The 15106-nt window shown below is 44.4% G+C and overlaps 1 protein-coding gene and 1 long non-coding RNA gene across 2 annotated transcripts in view; one reads left to right on the forward strand and one right to left on the reverse strand.

Moving 5' to 3' along the window:
- The window catches only part of LOC144390398 (uncharacterized), a 158659-nt gene that overhangs the window by 138023 nt on the left and 5530 nt on the right, over positions 1-15106 (reverse strand). The gene's annotated exons all lie outside the window — the stretch shown is intronic.
- LOC120813096 (protein NLRC3-like) overlaps positions 1-15106 on the forward strand; it is a 159886-nt gene that overhangs the window by 109352 nt on the left and 35428 nt on the right. Inside the window, exons 8-9 of the mRNA XM_078096727.1 lie at positions 12278-14081; positions 14173-14346. Coding sequence (XP_077952853.1) covers positions 12278-14081; positions 14173-14346 — 1978 coding nt within the window. The remainder of the gene's footprint in view (positions 1-12277; positions 14082-14172; positions 14347-15106) is intronic.

A 15106-nucleotide genomic window follows, 5' to 3' on the forward strand; every position in this document is an offset into this window, starting at 1 on the left:
TTCCCGTCAGCAGTCGGGCTCATCAACAGAGCCGGTCCCCCACTGCCTGACTAACACTCCACCGGTCACTCCCCCTCATACTGCACATGCCACTTTAACTGCAATTCATCACTTTGTCACTTGTCACTTGTCTGTTACTCGTTTGTTAGTGCACTTTATGCTTAATATTTTTCTTTTTAACTTTTTAATATTTAAATTTTTTAAACTTTATTCTCTTGTTTTATACTAACCCATAGCCTTAGCCTTATTCTACTAACCCATTGCATTAGCATTCCATTCCACTTTATTTTATTACTTGTGCACTGTTGTCTTGTCTGTCTACTGTCGCGCACTAACCGCCAAGACAAATTCCTTGTATGTTTGACATATTTTGGCTAATAAATGTTTCCTGATTCCTGATGTTCACGACCAGTTTGATGTGAGACAATTCTGTTTGATCCCAGATGAGGCGGCTTTGGTGCAGCGGCGTCATGCAGACAGCAGCAACTCTGGTGTAAAGGACGTAAATGTCTTCACAGGAGCCATGACAACGGCCCACGCCAGGTTGATGCTTTACGACTTGCTAGATAAGCTGCAGGAGAGGCTGTTGTACTGCGACACAGACAGCGTTGTCTTTACATCAGGGGCCGGCGATCGGGTTCCCCCCCTTGGGCCACATCTTGGTGACTGACCAACTAAACATGTGATGTGTGTGTCCGGGCCGAAGAAGACGAAGTCACACAGTTTGTATGTTACGCACACGACACGCTACAAGGTAAAACCAGCGTCACATGCAAAGGCGTCGCGTTAAATGGCCGTGACGCGGCGGTTGTCCCGCCCCACGCGCTGATTGGTCTCGTTCCATCTGCTGTAGCCAATCACAGCACACATACGTTGACTGTCTGAAACCATCAAACGGGACAAGAAGAGGTTCCGTCTTAAAAAGGAAAGTCCAAGTGGTGAACAATAAGCGGCGGGTGTTGCCCGATTACACCACGCTGCCCTCTGGCTACTAATGGGGATCAAGGGTTTGATGCGCGGCTACAACATCCCTTTAGTTTGGTAGTGAGGACCATCGAATCCAGCAAAGACTCTTTATCAAGAATATTTCCCAGCGTTTTGATAACATGGTGCACATTTATTCATGTTGGCAGCCTTTATATACGTTGTAGAGGGCTTACCAGAGTCTCTGTGATGATGTTTTACTACCACAGGACAAAGACAACCGACTCATCAGAGACCATTTAATGAATGCCAGCAGTAATGATATAGAAGTTATCAATGTTTTTACCAAATACGTACATCATAGAAATCTCAGCTGTATGTATTTAGTGCAGAATGTATTTATTCAGGGTAAAACTAGCCGCACTATTAGTTTAAACACTAACTATCTCATTTTGTCGCTCAGACACAGAATGTGGTCACGCATGTGGAGGAATGTGACTCTGTTAGAATCCATGTATGAATCCTCTCCCCGTGTGAGGAGAGTCATTGTGGCTGATGCAAACAGAGATTGGATTAATGCACTGTGTGAGATCAACGTGTTAAGAGGTCAGATCCCGTTGACCGACAAACAGTTTGTACTTTTAAAGAAGAAGAAGAATCTCATCAGACTGGTAGCCGATAAAACGATCAGACTCAACAAGAAGGAAAAGAGGCTCAATCAGACGGGGGGATTTTTATTACCGTTACTTCTATAATTAACCTCGTCAACCGGGGGAAGTCAAATGGAGCACGCTCAAATAATGTCTCTGGTCCCCTGCAGCAGATTGAATGGATGAAGCAGCAGCAACATGAGCAGCGCAGCTCTATAAGACCGGCCGTGCAAAATGAACCCATGTGTTGAAGCAACCTGACGCCGACATGTATGAAAAGGCCCAAACACATGGTGGTATTTTACAGAGACACTTGTCTGTGGTGCGACAGGGCGAGCGGGAGACGGGCGTATTGTCTCCATCACTACCACCCCATGAAAGCAGCTGTGCCTCAACAGATGTTGATGAAGGGCTCAGAAGAGATGTGATTTGGAGTAATGTCATCCGACACATGCCTAAAAAAAGTAGGAAACATGCTGAATGCACATAATGGACAGACGAGGGCGAGATTATCATCAGTGATCAAACGATCAAAGGCACACAGAAGTACGATGCACGTGAAGCTACAGAGGCTGCACCACATCTCCTGTCACCTGAAGAACCTCAGGGACAAAGGCAGGGACAGAGTCGGGTGATGGACAGATCCTCAGTGCAAACTGAAAGGGCCAGACGTGCCCTCATGTCCATGAGACAGTTAAATGTCTCATCAGTCTGGTTTTTATCCTGATGGCAGCAGTGCAATCAACTGTCCTGTAATTGAGCATCTCCTCCTAGAACTTCTGCTGTGTCCAACTATTCATTTAATTGATGGAAAGTTTAGATTTCCACCCTGATTCTACAGCATATGACTGTCGCAATGAGCATTATATTTAACTGTTTGCATAAAATGACTGGAGAGGTTTTTATTTCTCTTCCAGATGCACAACCTGATGGGGACAGAAGAGGCTTTGACTGTAGCCTCAGTAATCCAGCAGATGACGGTGAAGCTCACACACATCTGCTTTTGGAAGATGGGCAAGCATTCAGACTCACTGTGAAATGGTCTCATTTGTGTCTGAACATCATGCGTAACCACACTGAGTGTTACCCACGTGTCACTGCGTGCACACACACCATCACGTTCCAAGTGCACACACATTAATATGTTAAACACTCCTGCAAACTGACATTACGTATGCTGCAGGACTCGATAGGAGTGTGATGAATAAGTGAAATAGTTGTTGCCAAGAGCATCGTTCTGTGATGTAATGTGTTTAACTTGTGCTCATTCTTTGTTTGTCTATTCTTTAGTAAAACAATGTTCCAGAATCATTTTATATTACAGCTTTTTATGCCACCTCATTATAACGTGAATAAACACACAACTATCTATTCACTGTGCTTTAATGTGATTATTTAAGAGTCCGTACGTGTTGAAGAATCAACACATGAGATGTGCATCAAGTATGTCAATTGGAAACGTCATCCAAACAGTGAAGCCAGTTGAAGGACATGCATGTAGATGTCCCGTCCAGAAGAAGAGGACTCCACGGCACTGCAGCAGGACCTTCATGGCCTTCTGCTACAGTGACCCAGGCTGTGAGTCAGCAGTCAGGTTCCTCATGGTGTTCTGCCTGCAGGATCTGAGATGGACCAAACACATTCATTATGACTATAGCAACATGTTAATATGTCTTCATTCAGGTCGGAGTGATATGACAAATGATTGCATTGCATTTCTTTGTTATCGTGCTATATATAGAGTACACACAGAAACTCCTGATATATGATATATATGTTTGGTCTCTCTCTGTTTGAGACAGAAGATGAAGACAATGAATGTTCCCACATCACTAGCAGGTCAACATTAAGCTCAAGGATGATGACTGTTCGCAAGTTGATGGTCCACAAATCCACACTGGCAGACCCACCACCAGGGTGGCTTCACGTGGTGGAGCAGTGAGAAGTAAGGATGAGCCCTGTACTAGCAGTCATGATGGAGGTGGTAACCCTGCACCAGCAGTGGTGATGAACATGCTGTGGCATCAAACACCTTTTGGTGATTTTAGCCTTTGAACTGATTTACAAGTTATTTAATGGCCCAATGTGTCGTGACTGTACATATGAGCCAGCACACAGAGACACCACACAGGAAACAGAATATCAGGTCAAGTCATGTAATAAGAGTGAATGGACAAACTGTCCGTCATTAAAGGGCCGGGCTGATTCTGATCTCTATAAGGAGCCTTTACAGCAGCCTCCCTTTGGGATGTGGCTTATTTCAACTTATTCTGCTGTGAAACCAAACTTCTTTTTATCTCCTACTCTCTGGCTCCTTTGAGTCACGTCCAGGTCCTTGTACTCGTCCTGGTGTTTCGTCTCATAGTGTCTTCTCGTGTTGTGCTCCTTAGTTACAGACACGTGGGCTCCACAAACAAGACAAACAGGTAAACAAATATACTTTCTTATCGCCCTTTTGGGGAACGTGACAGTGTGGGAGGGAGGCGGGGCTTTACGGATCGCTACTGACACAGAGGAGATGGCTGACTCCTGTCCTGATTGACAGAATAGCAGAGCATTGTGGGATTTGTAGTATTAGCGGTGAATGCGCTGGAATATGGGCGGGCCAGCTCTAATAGTAATTTGATATTGCCTCGCCAAGTTTGGCCCGCGGGCCAGAGTTTGACACCCGTGACGTATGTGGTGACGTTGGGAACCTTCCTGTCTGGGAACATTTTGAGCTGATCCTCATAATAAGGTGTGAACACAGTAATGTGTTATTAGTAACTAGCGTAAATAAATGTGACGTATCGCTTGTTCTAATGTCGTCTTATTTCTGGTGATTTAAAAGGTGAAGTGTCTGTTGTGTTAAAGGAGCTTGGATACAACAGCTCATCTATGCTGAGGCATCATAGAGGCCTGCATGAGAACAAGGAGACCAACCAAGGTGGACCAAACCTTGGACGTTTGGAGAAGCTAAGAACATAAGAAGTGTATCCTCACTTGTATAAACTTGCTGTGACTTTGTTCCCCAGCTTCATCTGCTCCCTGTGAAAGTCTCTAAAGGTGAAACACTCTCAGGAAAAGAAACCGTCTGAAGCCCTGTGGACAAGTTGCTAGTTTTAAATGGAAATGAATGAAATCTTCTGCGTGTTACATGTTGTCACTAGTAACATAAGCACAGTCACAAACAAGTAGATTAAGTAGAGTCACAAACCTTTATCTTTATCAATATTACATTTCCTTTTATCCTGTTTGAAGCTCTAAGAGAGGACGGTACGACACAGCTGGCAGAGCCATTGCTGTAAGCTTGGTACATGGCGCTCCGCCAACAAACCTCCTCTCACCAACAGGATTTCCTCTTCTGGTTGATGCTTCAGCAAAACCAGAGCTACAAGACAAAGAGTCACAAGGTCAGTTGGTAGTTTAAATGTTATCCTGCATTAGAATTAGGTCACATTACAATATTCTCTTGGCGTTTTGAGAGGGAGAACCAATCCAGCCCAGTCTGCTCATTGCTGAATGCTCACTTCCTATAGTTTGAATTCCTCCACTATTGCTGTAGACGGTAAAGTGTATTTCCCTCGTTGTTTTTCCTTATACTCCGTGTGATGCTCGGTATCTGACAGTAAAACCCTTGAGGACCTCGAGATGTCAAAGGCACCTCTGCTTGACTTGACTCTCATTGCCTCTCACCTCAAAGAATAAAGTTTGGACGAGGAGGATCAGGTGAACATGCATTGTGGTTGAAGTACTACTTCAAATCCAGTAAAAGCACATGCACTTCCTGGTGTGCACTTCCTGTTTCCTGCAGTTGAAAGGAAGTCCTTCCTTTTTAATTGTAATGTTCGTATTCTCCACTGAACCGTTATATTCCACATTATCATGCGAGAGCATTGCAGTTGTGTGTATGAGCACATTTCACATGTGTGAAACTTGAAATACATGTTGTTCGTGCCATCCGGCCTTTAAGCGGCCTTCACCCATTATTACTCTGCATTTATAGTTCAAGTGTCATTTTATTCTAGCGTAAACGTGCATGTTTATATTTAATACTCAACAGTAGAGTCGCGTTGCAGCAAACCAAAGTCTGCAGACTGAGTTGTGTGAGTCACCTTAGCTACAGCTGTGCTGTGTGTAGGTGAAGCGAACCCGGACATTGTCTCCAAGTACTTTGTGTAACTGGTCTTCAATGAGACCAACAAGCCCATTTCTGTTTAATCACATTTTACAGATGTTTTCAAGCACTAACTTAATTCTCATCCTCCTGCCTATAGAGCAGGGGTGGGCAATTATTTTTCCCAGGGGGCCAAATGGGAAACTGAAAATAATTTGGAGGGCCGGGCCAACATGCCAAACTCTTTTTGTAATGTATAATTATGCAATATACACTTTATTTCTATATTAAAAGCAGTAAATGGCATTGTTTTGACCGCTGGTAAGAGTGTATGTTATTATTTAGCAATTAAAAAGTGAGGTTAGCTTTCAAAAATATAATTTAGTCAAATATAATTTTCAAAATGATGAACAAAATATGAAACATTTGACTAATTTTCAGTCACGTTAATAACAAAGGGCATTTTGAGTTTCATATACTATTGAAACAAGGAAAATCCTTGTTTCAATAGTCATCACATCATCTTTGTAGTCATCACATCATCTTTGTAGCCAAAATAAACAAGACATGACACTGAACTGTGTAACGCACACGATCGGCAGCTTCCCCAGGCAGGAAAAACTGGTCACATGACGCTCAAGCTTTCTGATTGGCTCAAAAAACACCTGCCAGATTCCTGAGGCGGTTTCATCTGTCACACCTGAAGCAGGAGGTGAAGCGGCTCGGGGACTTTCCTCACTGCAGAAACAGCAGATTAAATCCATAATTCCCGTGAGAAGCGGCAGAGGTAAGACGTGTGTGTGTGTGTGTGTGTGTGTGTGTGTGTGTGTGTGTGTGTGTGTGTGTGTGTGTGTGTCTTTGCTGGCTCGCTGTGTGTTTCACAGTAACTCTGCAGGCTTTGTCTCACTCAATGATTTATAATCCACCGATTCGCTGCTGTTCTTTGGCTCCAACGTCCGCGAGCTTCAAGCACCGACAAAATGTCCCACTCGGTCCAAAGGTTGTGGACAAACCTGCACGTCATATGTGACTCTTCCCCACCAGCTAAAGGTGTGTTTGGAGTATTTTAATGTGGATTCCAGCTTATTGTAGTCAGGACTCTGCCGAATAAAAAAAAGATAATGCGTTGATGTATTTTATCATGATATATACCCTAAATAATGGTTTCCGGTACTGGTTCTGGTCCGGTTTTAGGTCCACATGTCGAGCCCACCATCACGTGTTTTGGTTTGTGAGATTAAACGTTCTTCTCTTTCCTCACATCTGTTTAAAAGGGTCGTGTTTATCAAAGTTGAAATGTGAATATGGTGGATAGAAAGTGTGGATTCATAGTTCTCACAGTGCCGACGTTTCCTGAAAGCAACACGGTTGAGGACACGCCCCTCAATTGATGCCACGCCCTCTAAGCAGATCAGGGCCAGAAGTCTGAGACAAAGCAGACGTCCTCTTTTACCCGGTAGTGATGGGAATTACGGCTCTTTATAGAGAATCGGCTCTTTCGGCTCCCAAATGGCTCTTCTGATTTTTTTGGTGCTTAAATTAATTTATCACCAACAATAATGTAAAATTATGCGCAATATGAATTACTGATGTAAAAAAAAACTCTCAAATGTTTTTATATGAATACACTTTTATTTATACACTCTAAAAATAAATGAGTGCAAAAACAAACGTTTAACTATTTACAAATGAACTTGACTAACTTTTAATTATTTTAAACGTTTTAATACTTAACAAATTTTAAAGTGAAACAATATACAGAAGCTTACATAATCACACAAAAAAATATAACTTAAAATGTGTAAAACAAAAAGAAAAAAAATCGTCATGCAGAGTTTTGTCCTTCAGGGAAGATTTACATTGAGACCAAGTGGCTCCGCTTTGAGGGGCTGATCCTGTTTCTTCTCTCTGAAATTATCTGCCCTGTTTTGGAGAAGATAGAGATTTTAGTCTTGCAGACTCTACATTCTGCATTAGATAGATCAATGTCATTGACATGTGTCCAGATTTTGCTGCGTTTCCTGTTGACACTCACTTTCGTAACTTTTATTTTACCGCTCTGTTTCTCTCTTGACTCCTCCCTCCTGTTCGCTGCTGCTGTGTGTAAGTCCCGCCCCTGTGCTCAGCGCAGACACGCCCCCACACATATTGACCAATCAAATGTGGCTTGAGAGAGAGAGACACACACCCACACATATTGACCAATCAAATGCGGCTTGAGGGAGAGACACGCCCCACGCATATCAACCAATCAAATGCGGCTTGAGAGGGAGACACGCCCCGAAACATAATGACCAATCAAATGCGGCTTGAGAGGGAGACACGCCCCCACACATATTGACCAATCAAATGCGGCTTGAGAGAGAGAGAGAAACAAAGCGGCTCCCGTCGTTCGCGTCGAGTTTGATATTCTTAATATTGATATTCAGCATGTCAATTCATGAAATAATTATTTTTAACATAAATAACGACATTTATAGGATGAGAATTTAAAATGACGTCTCTTGACACGTTGTCTCAAGACAACAACACAAAGTGTCCCATGAGAGTTTTAGTGTTGAGGTGAATGAGCTCTGTGTGTTTGTCCTGATGAAGTTAATAATGTGTGAGCTCTCCCAGCAGGTTGGTGTGAAGGTGTGAAGGTGTGGACTCTGCTATGAATCAGGCTGAGGACCCAGAGGACGGAGTCCCTCCCTCTGAAGCCCCTCTGTGTGGGGAACATGACAGCCAGACCAAAGCTCAGAGGTGAGAGGACCATCTCCAACTGTCCTCCACTCGTCTCCATGTCCCAACGTCTCTGACTCACTGACTCTGCTTCTACATGTGTGAAACCAGGATCCATCAGAGACCAGGACCTGGACCTGGACCCAGCTGTGTGTCCATGAAGAGTGATCGGTCTATGGATTATCCTCTAAACTTCAAAGACGTTGGTCCCCCTGTTGATGCAAGGTGAGGGTCTCAGGCTGATGATGAGGTGTTTCTACCAGACTCTCTGGTGGAGGTTCTGGGTTTCTTGCTCCAGGGCCCTTCAGCAGTGTCCAGTGAGGGAGGGAGAGCTCCATGGAGGACTTGGTGAGACTTGGTGGGACTAAACCAAACTGACTGGTGAAGAAAACAGTGAGCTGAAAGACTGAGCTGTTGATTCTCAGTGGGACCAGCAGGACCAGTAGACCTAAACCACTACAGGGAGGCATGTGGTCCACATCCAGACCTCACGTCATGGACCTTTACCTTGTTTTGGTCTCTGTGAGGACGGACACCATGTGAGCTGATGCTTCATGATTAGATGATGATGTGATGATGTAATCTCAGTGTTTCTTTCAGTTCACATCAGCAGAGAGGAAAGTCTCCTGAACCCAGATGTGTGTCCATGAAGAGTGATCAGTCTATGGGTCATCGGATTGACTTCAAAGATGGACACCGTTCTTATGACACAGAGTAAGTTCTTAAACAGATGAAGAACTGTTCTGATCCTCAGTGATGAATTACATAAATGTTTGTTCAGTGTTTAACGTGTTGTTTCCATGACGATCCATCATGACAGAACTCATTATCTGCATCTAACTCCAGGGTGTCAAACTCATCTTGGGTTTGGGTCAGATACTGTCCACTTTGATCTCAAGTGGGCCGGACCAGTAAAATCTTAGGCGATGGTCCGGTCGACGGGGGGCCGTCATTTCCAAGCGGGCGCTGCTGCCTGGAGGAACGCTGTGGTCTAAAAGGTCTAACACAGGGGAGCCCACACTTTATCAGCTCGCAAGCCACTTGTCATCAACGCTTCAATCCAAGTCATGGCGATCGCCCGAATAATAACAACGAGCAGCAGCGGTAACCAAGGGAACAACAGCGCTGCAGACCGGGAGCACAAAACGAATCCATGTAAAGAAACAAGCAACAATAAGTTACTGCAGACGTTCTTGGTCGTTACCTCACTCCATGACTTGCACTGATGCATGCGTGGTGACCTGACGTGGTTCTTTCTTCAATGTTAGGTGATCTACCAGCACTGCGTTGGTGAAGGACCAGGGGCCTCATTTATAAACGTTGCGTACGCACAAAAGAAGGCGTACGCCGCTCTCTACGCAATAATTGGTATTTATAAAAAGAATACTTGACGGAAAAATGTCCTTCACGCAAGCTCGGACCCACGCGTACGCACAAAAACGGGTGAAATGAGAACCGTCGGCAAATGCAAGAAACACGCAAACCTGTGTGAAAGTGTGTAAAACTAGACTGTTGTAAAAGAAATGCCAATACTGCCTCTCGTAAATAACACAAACACCCGTTTGATCTGCAGCGTAAAACAAACAGAAATACAAATTAACACATTTTCAAAAAGAAAAGTGAAATATGTTCTGCAATAATATCGGCATGTTATTAAATTCATCCTCAAAACACAGCTGTTGCTTGTCAGATGCAATCAGACGGACGGTAATAAAACGCCATGATGCCGTCACAATGCGTAATGACGCTGATGGCTGATCTTCGCTCTTAGAAGACGTGGCACATGGAAGGATTGGCGCTGTAGTGCAGCGCACCATCGGCCTGTTTAAGGGCAGATGGCGCTGCCTCGACTGCACTGGAGGAAGGTTGTTGTTTACTCCTGAAAAGGTGTGAAACATCGTGCTGCATGTGCTGTGCTACATGATGTGGCACAGCTTCCAAACGTGCCTCGACCCCCTGACGCCACTGCTGCCTGTCTCTCATCAGGAGGGGACAGCTCCGGTGTCCCTTCTCCCACCCGTGGAGACACACCTTGGCGATGGCGCGCTAAACGCTTTTTTGCATCCACTTTGATGTCAGACCAGTTTTTCTTTATTTGGGTCCAAGATCGTGAGGCTGCAGCGTTGCTCTGCAACCTTTTGCCCCTCAGGTGCCTTGTTGGCATCAGTGATGTCCACACTGTGTCCTCCAAAGAGCATCTTACTTCTCCTTCCCACCTCCCAATGATCATTTCCACTTCACACTGAGTGAAGTTACGTTTCTTCGTTTTCCTCTGTGTCATGATTTCGCAATCGATGAATATTAATTTGTGGGTGTTCCACAGACTATATATGGGCAACTATGGGCGTGACATGAAGCCGCAAAAGCTGCGCTGCATTTAGAAGTGATTGTGATTTATTAAGGGAAAACGGCGTAGGACGTTTAATAAGTCTGAATATTTCTGTGCGTACGCACGTCCTACGTTTCATCCGTACGCCACTTCTGGAGCAAATCCTACGCAAGCTTTTACAAATGAGGCCCCTGGTCCCCCTGGTCTAACACATGCGCTCACTCACAGAGTGCGACCCCCAGTGGACTGATTAGGAATAGCAGCTACTTTTATAGAAAAGCAATTTGTGTCTTTGTGTAATTCTCACAATAGTAAAGTCATCCAGCGGGCTGCACTGGACCCCCCAGCAGACCAAATTTGGCCCTCGGGCCTTGAGTTAGACACCCATCATCTAACTGGTCTGTGTGTGTTTAAGTGTGAATCATTAACTGTAAACATCTTTAGATGTAAACACCATGTGAGGTAGTTCCTCCACATCAGGATCAGCAGAGGTCAAATCTGGAGACAGCTGCAGGTTTCTGGAGACGACTGGGACTGAACATGTGATTTGAATAAACTCAGTGCTCTGTGGACCAGCTGACGTGGTCTCTGGACTCCATGCAGAGGTTTGGACAAAGTATCCTCAGTAGACAAGACCTTTTGAAAAGGTCCAAAGACTAGTTTCAGAAGATCTAAGGAGACTTCTAGAGGTCAGGGGACGGACTAAAGAGGTTTGGAGGAGTTTCATAGGACTTTGTACCAGATGCAGAGGTCTGCAGACGTTTTTATGATCCACAGTAAGAACTAAAACCAGATGAAACTGATGACTAACTGTCACTCAACTAATAAACTGTCCGTCATCATCAACAGTCTTCAGCATCTGGTTTTCATCATGATCAATCATGACAGAAGCCAGTTGTATTGGTGTTGATGGTCCAAACACCATGTGAGCTGATGGTTCATGTTCCTCCACAGAGAGGACCAGGAGAGCTCAGAGGTTCCCACAGGTCCGTCTGCCCAGCAGCATCAAACACACCTGGACTCCATCTTCAAGGTGTGTACATGTACAACTACTTTTACATCTCTCAGTTCACCATCATCTCCATACTGCACTTTGTAGACCAGTGGATTGTCCGTCTGTCCAACATGGACCTGATGGTGGCTTCCATGTTCTAGTTGGTGTCATTCATAGAATGTTCTGTTCCAGCTGCTGGAGGAGAACATCCTCACTTTTGTGAAGAACGAGTTGAAGAAGATCCAGAAGGTTGTGAGTTCAGATTACCCAGAATGCTTAGAGAAGGAGGATGAGGAGCAGCTGGATGAAGAGCAGAGGAGGAGCAGAGAGGCCTTTGTGAAGATCTCATTGCACTTTCTGAGGAGAATGAAGCAGGAGGAGCTGGCTGAGCGTCTGCAGAGCAGTAAGAGGATTTCTCTACAGACTTACCATGCTGATAAATGAGACCTTCACTAATGTCTCCAGAGATGGACATAATATATTCATAGTCATTCTCTGAGGAAAGGACATGTTGAAATCTATTCTGTGACTCATTGATCTTCTTTGTTGTCTTCATTCAGGACTTCTTGCTGCAGTTTGTCAGCGTGAACTCAAATCCAACCTGAAGAAAAAGTTCCAGTGTGTGTTTGAGGGGATCGCTAAAGCAGGAAACCCAACCCTTCTGAATGAGATCTACACAGAGCTCTACATCACAGAGGGAGGGACTGCAGAGGTCAATGAAGAACATGAGGTCAGACAGATTGAAACAGCATCCAGGAACCCAGCCAGACCAGAAACAACCATCAGACAAGAAGACCTCCTCAAAGCCTCAGCTGGAGGAGAGAAACCAATCAGAACAGTGATGACTAAGGGAGTGGCTGGCATTGGGAAAACAGTATTAACACAGAAGTTCACTCTGGACTGGGCTGAAGACAAAGACCACCAGGACATACAGTTCACATTTCCATTCACCTTCAGAGAGCTGAATGTGCTGAGAGAGAAGAAGTTCAGCTTGTTGGAACTTGTTCATCACTTCTTCAGTGAAACCAGAGCAGCAAGAATCTGCAGGTTTGAAGAGTTCCAGGTTGTGTTCATCTTTGACGGTCTGGATGAGTGTCGACTTCCTCTGGACTTCCACAACAATGAGATCCTGACTGATGTCACAGAGACCTCCTCAGTAGATGTGCTCTTTACAAACCTCATCAGGGGGAAGCTGCTTCCCTCTGCTCGCCTCTGGATAACCACACGACCTGCAGCAGCCAATCAGATCCCTCCTGAGTGTGTTGGCATGGTGACAGAGGTCAGAGGGTTCACCGACCCCCAGAAGGAGGAGTACTTCAGGAAGAGGTTCAGAGATGAGGAGCAGGCCAGCAGGATCATCTCTCACATCAAGACCTCACGAAGCCTCCACATCATGTGCCACATCCCAGTCTTCTGCTGGATCACTGCTACAGTTCTGGAGGAGGTGTTCAAGACCAGAGAGGGAGGAGAGCTGCCCAAGACCCTGACTGAGATGTACATCCACTTCCTGGTGGTTCAGTCCAAAGTGAAGAAGGTCAAGTACGATGGAGGAGCTGAGACGGATCCACACTGGAGTCCAGAGAGCAGGAAGATGATCGAGTCTCTGGGAAAACTGGCCTTCGATCAGCTGCAGAAAGGCAACCTGATCTTCTATGAATCCGACCTGACAGAGTGTGGCATCGAAATCAGAGCAGCCTCAGTGTACTCAGGAGTGTTCACTCAGATCTTCAGAGAGGAGAGAGGACTGTACCAGGACAATGTGTTCTGCTTCGTCCATCTGAGTGTTCAGGAGTTTCTGGCTGCTCTTCATGTCCATCTGACCTTCTTCAGCTCTGGTGTCAATCTGCTGTCAGAAGAACAAAAAAACTCCCTGGTGTCTAAAGTCTTTAGAGTCAAACCTGAACCAAAGCGTCTCTACCAGAGTGCTGTTGACAAGGCCTTACAGAGTCCTAATGGACACCTGGACTTGTTCCTCCGCTTCCTCCTGGGTCTTTCCCTGGAGACCAATCAGACTCTTCTACGAGGTCTGCTGACACAGACAGGAAGTCGCTCACAGACCAATCAGAGAACAGTCCAGTACATCAAGAAGAAGATCAGTGAGAATGTGTCTCCAGAGAAAAGCATCAATCTTTTTCACTGTCTGAATGAAGTGAATGATGGTTCTCTAGTGGAGGAGATCCAACAGTCCCTTAGATCAGGACGTCTCTCCACAGAAGAACTGTCTCCTGCTCAGTGGTCAGCTCTGGTCTTCATCTTACTGTCATCAGAAGAAGATCTGGAGGTGTTTGACCTAAAGAAATACTCTGCTTCAGAGGAGGCTCTTCTGAGGCTGCTGCCAGTGGTCAAAGCCTCCAACAAAGTTCTGTAAGTACAGAGAGAGTTAGATTCCTACATCAGAACTTAAACATGCTGCCATCTTTTATACTTACTGCTTCTTTTTCATCCCTCTCTTCAGACTGAGTGGCTGTAACCTCTCAGAGAGAAGCTCTGACGCTCTGTCCTCAGTTCTCAGCTCCCAGTCCTCTAGTCTGAGAGAGCTGGATCTGAGTAACAACCACCTGCAGGATTCAGGAGTGACGCTGCTGTCTGCTGGATTGAAGAGTCCACACTGTGAACTGGAGACTCTCAGGTCAGGATCCAATTAATGTCCACTTGGTGTCTTTATTTACATCCATGCTACAGGGAAATGAAACACAATGTTCATTCACAATAAAACATAATAGGGTCATCCTATTAATCTTCTTATTTATGCTACGTGATAATATCACTAATTGAGGAAAATGGGTTTGTCTTCAATGATTTAAATGTGTGTCTAAACTATTAACTCCCTCTTCTTAAAATTGTTTGTTTAAGATTTCAGGTTTCATAAAAATCTTTTTCACCAGGAAATAAACCAGAACTTTGTAAACAGAGGAAGTAATCTCAGGGACAAAACTTTGGCCCTTTTTGTGAATGTATGTTTGTTTCCCTGACATTACAAGAACCTTTTAGACAAAACCAATTCAGTAGCTTAAAAAATAGACAGTCTGAAAGACAATGTTCCTTCACAAAAAAACATCACAGGTAAATCCTGTTTTTCCTCTCAAGCTTTGTTATGTTTTGTTTTGATGTATTTAATGGATGAAAAGGATAATAGTAGAGTAGGACTCAATGCTTTTTTGTCTGATGGTTGTTTATTTGCAATTCAGGATGTAAAAAACACAAGATCACACAAAAAAGATTAATATCTCATTAACACTCACTTTGTTCTCTCTCTTCATCTTTCTTTAAAAGAAGTCAAATAGAGGATAGAGAAGCCTAATTCTGTATTTAGGTCTAATAAACATTAACAACAACATTAACTATCCCTGCCTCATCCTGATATTGATACTACAGTACTTACTGTAAAT

This window comes from Gasterosteus aculeatus, chromosome 21, assembly GCF_964276395.1.
Source record: "Gasterosteus aculeatus chromosome 21, fGasAcu3.hap1.1, whole genome shotgun sequence".
Taxonomy (NCBI): Eukaryota; Metazoa; Chordata; class Actinopteri; order Perciformes; family Gasterosteidae; genus Gasterosteus; species Gasterosteus aculeatus.